Source organism: Aquarana catesbeiana, linkage group LG13 (assembly GCF_042186555.1).
Source record: "Aquarana catesbeiana isolate 2022-GZ linkage group LG13, ASM4218655v1, whole genome shotgun sequence".
NCBI lineage: Eukaryota > Metazoa > Chordata > Amphibia > Anura > Ranidae > Aquarana > Aquarana catesbeiana.
In genome coordinates this window covers 9,865,380-9,877,657 of record NC_133336.1, presented here as the reverse complement: position 1 = coordinate 9,877,657, position 12,278 = coordinate 9,865,380, and the positions used below count along the sequence as shown (strand labels likewise).

Below are 12,278 nucleotides of genomic sequence, written 5' to 3'. Positions count from 1 at the left end.
TCATCCCTACCTAACAGCATCTCTGATTCACTGATGGACGGCGATCGATCCCCAGATCAAGCCCCAAGCCTCCTAGATCTGCAGAAAGATCTACAAAGGGTTGCGCTGGATATCATACATGCTCACATCGGCCATATCCGACCTGAAATCGGACATTCAAAACATGACCCAGCGACTCACAGACGTAGAGCAGACCTCCCAGATACAAGCGGAGGCCATCAGACAAGTACAAAAAATGTATGACTCGCAATTACCCCTCATCTTTGACCTCCACCACCAGGTAGAAGACCTAGACAACAGGGGATGCAGACACAATATCAGGATGAGGGGAGTCCCCAAGGGAATAGAGACACCAGCATTGTCATAGGCAATCTGCTCCATATTTAACAACCTGCTGGATCACCCGGATGATTCCCCCATTGGGATGGAACGGTTACACCGTGCCCTGAGACCCCCTCTCCGTGATTTTGAACAACCCAGGGATGTTGTTTGCTGCATTGTAAACTTCCCCCTTAAGGAAGAAATATTACGTAAAGCTAGAGAAAGAGGACGCATATTGTTTAATGGCACAGACATTAAGTTATTCCAGGATCTTTCTCAAATAACTTTACAGAATAGGCCCACACTACGCCCCCTGCTGGAGGCTTTACGCGCTCGCAACATCCAATATAGATGAAAGTTCCTGTTTTGCCTCTCTGCCTCCACTAGAGGCCGCACCTCACTTCTCTGGACTCCGGAAGATCTATCTGTTTTTTACGAGCAGATGAAACTCCCTGAATGGTATGCCTTTTACTTTCCCACAGAGCCAAGGAAGCCGGTCTCCCACAATCCTTCTCCTAAAGCCCAAAGGCAAAGATCCAGATGCCACAGATTGGACCCCACGTCTCCTGGAGACCGACTCTCACGTAGAAATCTACCCCTGCGCAGTCTGGTACCAGTCGCCACTCCCCGATGGGAGCGCCATGATGCCTAACCCCATTTGATTCAACTTATAATTCCAATTAAGTGCCTGAAATCCACGTACCCCGGATGATCCGAGAAAAGTTCAACTACGCAAGACAATGAATGGGACTGCAGAACTGTACCTCAGACTCCTTCCCCACAGGAAGTGTTGTTCCTTACTTACTCACGAAGCTCGAGATGAACATTTCCCTGAACTGCATCATTAGCTGTCCTTGCCTCCTACGCACCCTCTGACAGCAAATCCACCAAACCTTCCCAGGCATCCCCCATTTGCATCAGCCTGCTGAAAACAAGGGATAGACAATATGGATTTTTGCCTTTGTGCTTTAGGAGAAGGTTTGTGGGTGACCGGCTTCCTCGGCTCTGTGGGGAAGTAAAAGGCATACCATTCAGGGATATCGATCTGGGGTATGTCCAGCTGCCCTCCTAAACAGACTAAGATCCAACCCAGACATCAAGGGCATCTCCATAGTGAACAAAGACTTTAAAGTAGCCGCCTTCGCTGACGATATCTTACTTACTCTACAATCACCTCGTCTATCTTTGCCCAACCTACTGAAAGACGTAAGACATTTCAGAGTCCTGTTAAATCCTAAAATTAACTACTCCAAATCTTATGCCTTGAACATCTCACTCCCCCAACAGGAGGTTTTCCACTGTCAGGAATCATTCCCATTCCTATGGAAAAGGGAGGCCATCACCTACCTTGGCATCCAAATCACCAGTAAAACGTCTGCTCTTTATAGCCATAACTTCCTAGCAGCCCTCTCCCGGATCCAAGTAGATCTGAAGGATTGGACCAACCTTAATGTATCCTGATTTGGATGCTCAGCTCTAATAAAGATGATCATTCTCCCCCGCCTACTTTATCTAATGCAGACGGTCCCAATCCACTTTCCCCCCTCTTTTTTTGCATCATACAAAAAAGCGTTTTCAGCCTTCATCTGGAAGAACGATGCCCCTTGCATCAAATACACGTGCCTTACAAGCACCAAAACTAAAGGTAGGATCGGTCTTCCAGACCTCCACAAATATTATCTAGCCTGCCACCTGACTAGGATTGTGGACTGGAATCACCACAGGGCTGGGAAAACATGGGTCACTCTGGAAGATTCCTCCACCCACCCCAACACACATAACCCCATGGCTGGCACCTTCCCTCTGGCCACAGACCCTAAGGACACACCCTTTCATACATCCCACACTGTCAGCCTTTAGAAAGACAATGGGCTCCTTTAAACTCTCCACAGACCCAGGCCCACTGACATCCCTGAGGGGAAACCCTGAGTTTCCCCCTGGGATATCAACCGCATTTCTACAACAAGAATGGCCCCACAGGGATATATGGGCACACCAATTTTACCATAAAGGACACATACGTACCTATGAGGACCTGGTGTCTAAGTCATGCACTTCGTTCCCCTTTTGATCATATAGACAGTTGAGAAATTTCCTTACATCACGAGACCCAGCGACCACATGGACTAGGCAACTCACATCATTTGAATCCCTGTGCTCACGGAACTCGCCACAAAGACATCTCATATCATAAATATACTCCATACTCCAAGAAGACTCCACGCCCCCCAAACAAAAAGATGCCTCACGTATATCTTGGGAAAGGGACCTACAATTGACACTTACTGATGAAAACTGGGACGATATTTACAAACACACACACAAAGGCTCGCTGAATGTAGCAATTCAGGAAAATGGCTACAAAATCGCAACTCAATGGTATAGAACCCCAGCCCGATTATACAAATTCTCCCCTACATTTCCAAATATCTGCTGGAGATGCAAAAAAGCAGAAGGCTCCATGCTCCACATCTGGTGGGACTGTGCATTGCTCCAACCATTTTGGAGGGAGGTACACGCCCTAATAACACGAGTCACCAAGTACACGCTGGGCTACAAACCCTCACAATATCTCTTATACCACACGTCTCTTCCTCAGCAAGACTATCAAAATCGCTGGCTATGCACATGTTGCCAGATTCTGCATTCCAGTTCACTGGCAATCAGCGGACATACCATCAATCAGGGAATGGCTGGTAAAAATATCTAAGATAGAAGAGTTGGAGGAACTGATCCACACTTCCCAAGAGCGCATACAAAAATTCATGAACACCTGGGCTTGCTGGATTCATTTTAAGTCAACCGAGAGCTATGGCTCCTACTTTCCTTCTCTGAACACAACCACCCAGAATACCTGATAGAAAGTTCTACGCCTTTACCTCAGGTTGGGACATCAAATCAGAAAGCAGCCCCCACCCCCCCACCACCCGCCCTCCCCTCTCCCTTTGCTTATCTTATTCTGGCCCAGCTTCCCCTCTATCCCCCCCCCCACTGTTTTCCCCTTCTATCTACATACCCGAAAAATTTGACGCCCCACTACATTCAGTCAGGAACGCTCTTGAACAAACAAAGGTCGAGTTTAATGACTCTACTACCGCCATGGTTAGACCTGATGATATTGGTCTCGATGTTACTATCATCGCTACTACTAATACTTGACCTGAACCAGATTCTGTTACCCAAAGTTGTAATATTGTCAAGTGTTCCTGTAGCGTTTATTTTCTTTTATAAACTTTTATGTTAAGGAGTCTCCCTCCACCCTTGATGTCATGACCCATATCCTACAAATAACCTATGTCAGTCAATTGTATAACGAGGTCATGGCATCAATTTCGACTGATCTGCTAAATTATTGTAAATACAACTTTATTATGGTAAATAAAACTTTTCTTGTGGAAAAAAAACCTATATTTTTCACATTTTTTTTTTTACATACCGTACTGCCACCAGTGCAGTACAGTGTCATCATATAACTGGTGTTGCAGTGATCAGGGACACTGACTGGTGACAGTATGAGAAAAAAACCATTAGATATTTTTATTTTTTAAATGTTTTATTACATTTTGAATGATTTTTTTAACACATGACCAGAGCAATATAATGATACCGTAGTAACATTTTACTACTCTAGGGAAGTGATGCATTGCATTGCTATAAGCCAGGGGTGTCCAAACATTTTTCAAAGAGGGCCAGATTTGATGAAGTGAACATGCGTGAGGGCCGACCATTTTGCCTGACATTCTTTGAACCATTAAAATTCAGTCTAAGTGTGTTCATCCGAGCACTAATACACGGCCCAACAAGAATTCTCTTGCATTTGTGGCTGTGTGTGGTGAAGAGATGAGCTTGGGTGTGCTATTTGTATATACCGTTTTTATCAGCGTATAACACGCACCTTCAAGAGAAAAGTTTCAGGAAAAAACTTAAATTTTAAATAAAGAACTGTGAAGCAAAATAAGGGTCAGTGCCCATCTGCGGCCTCACAATTGCCATGAATGCAGGCCCCCCCTTGCCATTAATGCAGTCTCACCATTGCCATGAATGCAGCCCCCCATTGCCATGATTGCAGCCCCACCATTGCCATGAATGCAGCCCTCCATTGCCATGAATGCAGCCTCACCATTGCCATAAATGCAGCCTCACCATTGCCATAAATGCAGCCTCACCATTGCTATGAATGCAGCCTCACCATTGCCATGAATGCAGCCTCACCATTGCCATGAATGCAGCCCCTCCCCATTTCCATGAATGCAGCCTCACCATTGCCATGAATTCAGACTCACCATTGCCATGAATGCAGCCTCACCATTAAGATGAATGCAGCCCCCGCATTGCCATGAATGCAGCCTCACCATTGCCATGCATGCAGCCTCACCATCGCCATGAATGCAGCCTCAACATTGCCATGAATGCAGCCTCAACATTGCCATGAATGCAGCCTCATCATTGCCATGAATGCAGTCTCACCATTGCCATGAATGAAACCCCCCATTGCCATGAATGCAGCCTCACCATTGCCATGCATGCAGACTCATGCAGACTCACCTTTGCCATGAAAGCCTCACCATTGCTATGAATGCAGCCTCACCATTGTGATGAATGCAGCTGCCCCATTGCCATGAATGCAGACTCACATTTGCCCTGAATGCAGTCTCACCATTGCCATCAGTACAGCCTGATCAATGCCCATCTGCAGCCTCAGAGGGGACATGGAGGGGGCGGGACGAGTGCCGACAGATTACATACAGGAGAATCTCCAGTTTTCTCACCAGTGGGGCTGTTTGAAACCAGGCCAGACTTTGGACATGCCTGCTATAAGCAATCATTTTACTGAATGAAACTGAATCATTTACTTTGTTTTTTGTGATTACCTGTGATTGGCCACAGCTAATCACATGGTACAGATCTGCTGCGATTGGCCCTGTCTGTACTATGTGATCAAATTGACCAATCACAGAATTGTACACAATGGATGGCATGGAAGAAAGCCATCCATTGTGTACAACTGTCAAGTGACCTGCTGTGATTGGTCATGTCGGTCACATGATACCGGCAGTGAGCCAATACTCTGGCGAGTCATCAGCTGTGTCCCGTGGATATGGCCGGTGACAGATCGTGCCGTTGTGCAGCCCCGCAATAGGCGCTTCCTGACAGGATGTCATGTGATATCCAGTCAAGATAGGAAAAGCCCCCTGTGAAAAACTCACACGGGACAGAGACTTTTGGAGGGGGCTGAATGCTAGCCTCTTGCCTACTGATACGGCGGCTGGTATCTGTACCTCTCCTCTCCTCTCCTGCTATCCGGATCTTGGATCCAGGTGGAGGTTTGGATGTCCCAGACTGCAGAAAGCATTCTACTGCTTGCCTGTAATGTAATGAAACGTCCCACACTCCGCTTGAGTGCTTTCATCATATACCGCTTCCTCCCAGTCTGAATATAGATATCAGATGCTGATAACCACAATCAAGACAATACTCATTTGGTTGCTGAACATGGACTGATTTATTTGAGAGGACATACAAATATATACAGCAGGATGACAATACAAACTGTAACCAGAAACCTAATTAACATAAGCTAGTTTACAGATTATTTACCCAGACTTGGTGACTCAGAGATATGACCTTTCAGGGCAGCCTTGCTATCTCCTAACTCACAACTTACAATACACATAGGCATACCTCCCAACTTTTGAACTTCAGAATGAGGGACACTTAAGGAAGGAAGTAACCTTGCATAGCGCGCTGCGGCAAATGTGGGCATGGTCAAACTTCTGACAGTGGGAGGAGCTTAAGGGCGTCATTAAACAAAACTCGGGCTTCCTTGTACCTATAAAATATGCTTTTATTATTGTTCCACAAGCAAGAGTCTCATGGATACATACAAACCCCAGCACATTCATTTTAAAAAATTCTAAAAGCATGCAGTGTTTGGAGTGCATTACGTACATAGTGCAGGGTTCTGGGATGAGCTATGTACAGAGTGCAGGGTTTTGGGATGAGCTATGTACAGAGTGCAGGGTTGTAGAATGAGCTATATACAGAGTCCAGGGTTGTAGGATGATCTATATACAGAGTGCAGGGTTGTAGGATGAGCTATATACAGAGTGCAGGGTTGTAGGATGAGCTGTGTACAGACTGCAGGGTTCTGGGATTAACTATGTACAGAGTGCATGGTTCTGGGTTGAGCTATGTACAGAGTGTAGGGTTCTGAGATGAGCTATGTACAGAGCGCAGGGTTCTGATATGAGCTATGTACAGAGTGCAGGGTTCTGAGGTGAGCTATGTACAGAGTGCAAGGTTCTGGGATGAGCTATGTACAGAGTGCAGGGTTCTGGGATGAGCTGTGTACAGAGTGCAGGGTTCTGGGATGAGCTGCATGCAGAGTGCAGGGTTCTGGGAGTAGCTATGTACAGAGTGCAGGGTTCTGGGATGAGCTATCTGCAGGGTTCTGAGATGAGCTATGTACAGAGTGCAGGGTTCTGGGATGAGCTATGTACAGAGTGAAGGGTTCTGGGATGAGCTATGTACAGAGTGCATGGTTCTGAGATGAGCTATATACAGGGTGCAGGGTTCTGGGATGAGCTATATACAGGGTGGGGGGTTCTGAGATGAGCTATATACAGGGTGCAGGGTCCTGAGATGAGCTATATACAGGGTGCAGGGTTCTGGGATGAGCTATATACAGGGTGCAGGGTACTGGAATGAGCTATGGTCCCACAGCTGATCCCTTTCACATGTTGTGCAGTCCTGCAGTCTTGGGCCCCGCCATGGTGGCAGAAGGCCAGGGCCCAGTCACAAGTGCAACCTTTGCTGGTAGTTCTGCCAGTGGTGTCAGTGTGGACTGTGAATGGTGTCAGTCAGTAGGGCAGTGGACATGGTCAGTAGAGCATAAAGTGGTCAGTAGGGCAGTGGACGTGGTCAGTATGGCAGTGGACATGGTCAGTAGAGCATAAAGTGATCAGTAGGGCAGTGGACGGGATCAGCAGTTTTTAATTTTTGTTATTTTTTTTAAATTATTTTTTAGTATTTGTTACCATTATATTTGATTTTACATGGTCAGTAGGGCAGTGGATATTGTCAGTAGGGCAGTGGACATGGTCAATAGGGCAGTGGACATGGTCTGTAGGGCAGTGGACGTGGTCAGTAGGGCAGTGGACGTGGTCAGTAGAGCAGTGGAGGTGGACAGTAGGGCAGTGGACGTGGTCAGTAGGGCAGTGGACGTGGTCAGTAGAGTACTAGAAATGACCAGTAGAGCAGTGTACATAATCAGTAGGGCAGTGGACAGGATCAATAGTTTTTAATTTTTGTTATTTTTTTATTATTTTTTAGTATTTGTTACCATTATATTTGATTTTACAATTTTATTTTTTAGAGTTTTCTTTACAGTTTTTGATGGGAGTTGGTGGCAGTGGAGGGCAGTATGATGGGAGGGGTGGCAGTGGAGGGCAGTATGATGGGGTGGAGTGTAGTATGATGGGAAGGGCTGTCAGTGGAGGGCAGTAAGATGGGAGGGGTGTGTCAGGGAGCCGTTGGCGCAAGATCTGGGCGTTGGCGTACGCCTATGCGCCGGCGCGCTCCCGTGCAAGCTCCTCAGCAGAATCCTGATGTTCCCAGGCGTTAGCACGGCGCTCGGGCGTGCGCGGGTACGCGGCGCTTGTGCGCACGCGCGTTCACGTTAGCGCCGTTTGGCGCCAAAGGACGCAAAAAGGTTCCCCTGTGCCTCTGGCACATTGCTGCTTCGTCTCAGCTCTGTGATCTTGAACCTGCATCTGATTGACTGATTGTTTCCTGATTGACCCGGCTTGTCTGACCATCCGTCCTGCTCCTATCCGACCCGGCCTGCCTGATGATCCTACTGCTCCTGCCTGATACCATTGCCGACCTCTGCCTGCCTACTGACTCTGCCTCTGCCTGCCGATATTGCCTGTGTTATCTGCCTGCTGACCCGGATTGTTTTGACCCTGCTTGTGCCTGCTGTTATTCCTTTGCACCTGTAGCTCAGTTCCAGTGCTTCCTGCATCTCCAGCACCCAGTCTACTGTCTTCAAGTCTTAACGAGATCGCAATCCAGCCATCCCAGTGGAATCTCTCCCTCATCTCAGCATCAGAGACTTACCTCAAACAGGCACTCCTACCCCACTGTGTTCCAGAGACCACTGTTCCCATTCCAGTGGCTCCTGAACCAGCGCTGTATGAGAGGTCTTCTCCTACACGTCAGGCTCTACTCCAGGTACCTAACAGGGTGTCAGTGGGGGGAAGTATGATGGGGTGGAGGGCAGTATGATGGGAATGGAGGTAGTGGAGGGTAGTGTGATGGGAGGGGTGGCAGTGGGGGGCAGTATGATGGGGTGGAGGGCAGTATGATGGGAGTGGAGGTAGTGGAGGGTAGTGTGATGGGAGGGGTGGCAGTGGGGGGCAGTATGATGGGGTGGAGGGCAGTATGATAGGAGTGGAGGTAGTGAAGGGTAGTGTGATGGGAGGGGTGGCAGTGGAGGGCAATATGATGGGAGGAGGTGGTAGTGGAGGGCAGTATAATGGGAGGGGGGTTAGTGGAGGGTAGTATGATGGGAGGGGTGGTAGTGGAGGGCAGTATGATGGGAGGGGGTGGTAGTGGAGGGCAGTATAATGGGATGGGGGTTAGTGGAGGACAGTATGATGGGAGGGGTGGTAGTGGAGGGCAGTATAATGGGAGGGGTGTTAGTGGAGGGCAGTATAATGGGAGGGGTGGCAGTGGAGGGCATTATAATGGGAGGGGGCAGTGGAGGGCAGTATAATGGGAGGGGGGAAGTATAATGGGGGGTAGTGGAGGGCAGTATGGGGGGACTGTACAGCATGACTGGAGGGGGTGTATGGTAGAGAGCATAGTGACCATGAGCGTCCTCAGGGCAGTGCAGGGAGCATTTCTTCTACCTTTCTTCCAGTGACAGGAACAGCCTTCAGGGAAGACCCGGAGTCGGCGGGCTGAGTTTTGGCAGTGAGCCAGGCAGCGGGCACAGCGGCAATGCGGCGTCATTTTTTAGGGGGCATCAGATTGGCCAAGGGGGCTAATCTGGGACAATGTATTGTCCCGGAATGAAGGTGCCCGGGATGCAGGACAGACCTCCCACAGCCGGACTTTCACAGGCAATCTGGGACGGTTGGGGGGTATGCATAAGTAGAAACACATCCCCCAATAGACCCAGGCTTTCCAGATCTCATTAGTCAGCATTCCTTTCACATACATCTGTCCACTGAGTCCCAAGCTGGCAGAGACCATCATGACCTTCGTAATAATGTCCTTTTGCATTACATATTTGTAACAGAATATGTTCCTAAATGCTTGTAGCTCCCTCAAATGCCAGGGCCCATAGTTGGTAGGCAAGAGGCTAGCATTCAGTCCCCTCCAAAAGCCTCTTTCCCGGGTGAGTCCATCACTCCATCCCTTCCCCCGTGAGCACTTACGCCAATAGGCGTAAGTGAAGAATCACATATATATATATATATATATATATATATATATATATATATATATATATATATATATATATATATATATAGAAAGAGAGAGAGAGAGAGAGAGAGAGAGAGATATCTATATATATAGATATATATATAGATATATATATATCTATATATATATCTATATATATATCTATATATATAGATATATATATATATACACATGATCCTGTATAGGAGGGCCGGTAGCAGTATATCTTCTATGGGGTGGTCTGGAAGCGGTTAAACTGAATGGGTTGTTTTACAAGGTGAGGGTTTACAATCACTTTAAGCCTAACTAGAGCATAAAATACAATTGAATATATATGTAAATTAGGTTATATAGCTTTAAAGATGATAGAAATACAAGGTAACAATTGCTGCTTACCAGGCTCAGTCTTGAAGACGGAACTTATCCATTCCATATTTTATTTGTGATCATTCATCTGGAGCAGAAATCAGTTCATTGCATCCACCGAGACGTATGACAGAATTTTCCCTTTTAATTAGTCTGCAATAATAATATATTTCAATAAATGTGTATAGAATTATGAGAAACAATCTGTCACCAAGAAAAGAGCAATGCCGTCATTCTCTAAGACCACCTTTACACTTTGGAAAAAAAAGGGTATAAATACCACAGCGCTGACAGGCCTAGATCAATACAATAAAGTACAAATGCTGCGCATAGAAAATTAAATGCATAAGCCTAATCACTAATTAGCACCTTTAGCACGGGGGTTTTGATTTTTTATACCTTTACACTTTGTACAACATGTGATGTGGGCACTATTGGGGGCATTGTCATCTATTTTTAATGGCGCCCCAAAACACATACAGAGGGGAAAAAAAGCACCCGACCCTCAACACTGCAATGCATGCTGTAAGGAACAGAACACAAGTCAGGTGTGGTTTTGTTGTCCATAGACACGTGTAGCACACCCTCGTAGGAGCTGCTGAGATAAGGTCCCCCACTACTTTACAGCCAGGCACACAGCATTTCCTTCATGCACTCAAACACAGACAACAGTCCTTGGCTTGTTTTTTTGTCGTTGTTTTATTTAGGGGATGATAACTGGATGGGGGAGGGAATTATGGGTTGCCCAATTTGAAAATGTCCAGAACAAGGACAAAAGGGAACAACTTTCTCCCTATTTACAAAGGTCTTCTTCTTCCTTCCACCTGCACACACTTGGTTCCTGTATACAGCTCCTGCTGATTCACTCCAGGGGAATTAACAGTCTATTTAGTTATTTCAGCAACAGCCCATTCCATACATAAATGGTGCAGCGCTATTCTCATCCAATCCACTCCACTCTGCATACAATGTATTACAATAAATGAATCTGTGACAAAGAATTGAAAAGTACAATAAAATAAACATATAATCAAAGTATTTATAATGTGTATTAATCCACCGCTGTGCTCCTCAACAATCTACTCATATAATTAGGTGACCAGATTTTTAAAATGAAATCCGGGCACATATTTTTTTTTTTCTTGGCAAATGGCACAGAACATGACATTGTATAACAGATGCCACATACTTACCATCTATCTGCCAGACCAATACCCAGCTGTACTTTAACCGTACCCTTACCCATAAATGCAGACCACACCAAGCTGGAGTAAATATTGGCCATAGCAGCCATTTTTATTAACAACTCAAGTAAATTTACATAACTGTATAAAGAAACATCCGTTAAACCACCACCCATCATTCACATATTTGCATTGGTCTTTGCAAGGAACCCCAAGCTTGCCACATGATCCAATCCAGCACTGCGATACCAAAGACAACCAGAGACAACCAAACACTGACCGCAGTGCACCCGTTAACCAAAGTCCAGCTAAACCATCGTATGGAATACCACCAACGGGACCCATACCACCGATGGGTCCCGAACTCTTCCGTATCCTAGGTTTCTTCCTTCACCCGCAAAGGCTAAAAACCCACCACAGCACACCAGGGGAAAACCTTACCCTTGTGTTTACCGCCACACCCTCAATGCTCTCTGGATCCCATCCTGTAAACCTAAAGCCCACATATCAATCCCCACAGCATTGAGGTGTACCCCATCACTCCGAAGGTACCACCAGGTCTCTACTTCCAGCTCCAAGTGTCTGATCGCCAACCCCCCATTCCGGACAACAAATCTACTAACATCCCTACAAACAACCCATTCACTATCTTCCTGGCCTTATTGATCCACTCCACTGACCGGGCCAATCTCCAAGTAGTCGGCGCTACAATGTCGGACCACACTATTAGCATCTCTGGAAATGCCATGCGGAGCCGCAAGAAATCAAACTTGATATCCCGCACAATATCCAACATAGACCTGAGCCCTAAATCATTGCCCCCCACATGTAACACTATAATGTCAGGCGGCATATAGATCTGTGCACTTCTGGAACTGTCCTGCTCCATAGCATCCCTGGTACCCCCAGCCACCTAATATATGCTTCCTGTCTTGA

The 12,278-nt window shown here is 46.6% G+C and overlaps 1 protein-coding gene across 2 annotated transcripts in view; it reads right to left on the bottom strand.

Moving 5' to 3' along the window:
* Positions 1-12,278, bottom strand: part of LOC141117264 (NACHT, LRR and PYD domains-containing protein 3-like) — a 157,959-nt gene that overhangs the window by 119,169 nt on the left and 26,512 nt on the right. For both annotated transcript variants that reach the window (XM_073610028.1, XM_073610027.1), the window contains exon 2: positions 10,189-10,311. In XM_073610028.1, the coding sequence (XP_073466129.1) occupies positions 10,189-10,225 (37 nt within the window). In that variant the 5' untranslated portion in view covers positions 10,226-10,311. The remainder of the gene's footprint in view (positions 1-10,188; positions 10,312-12,278) is intronic.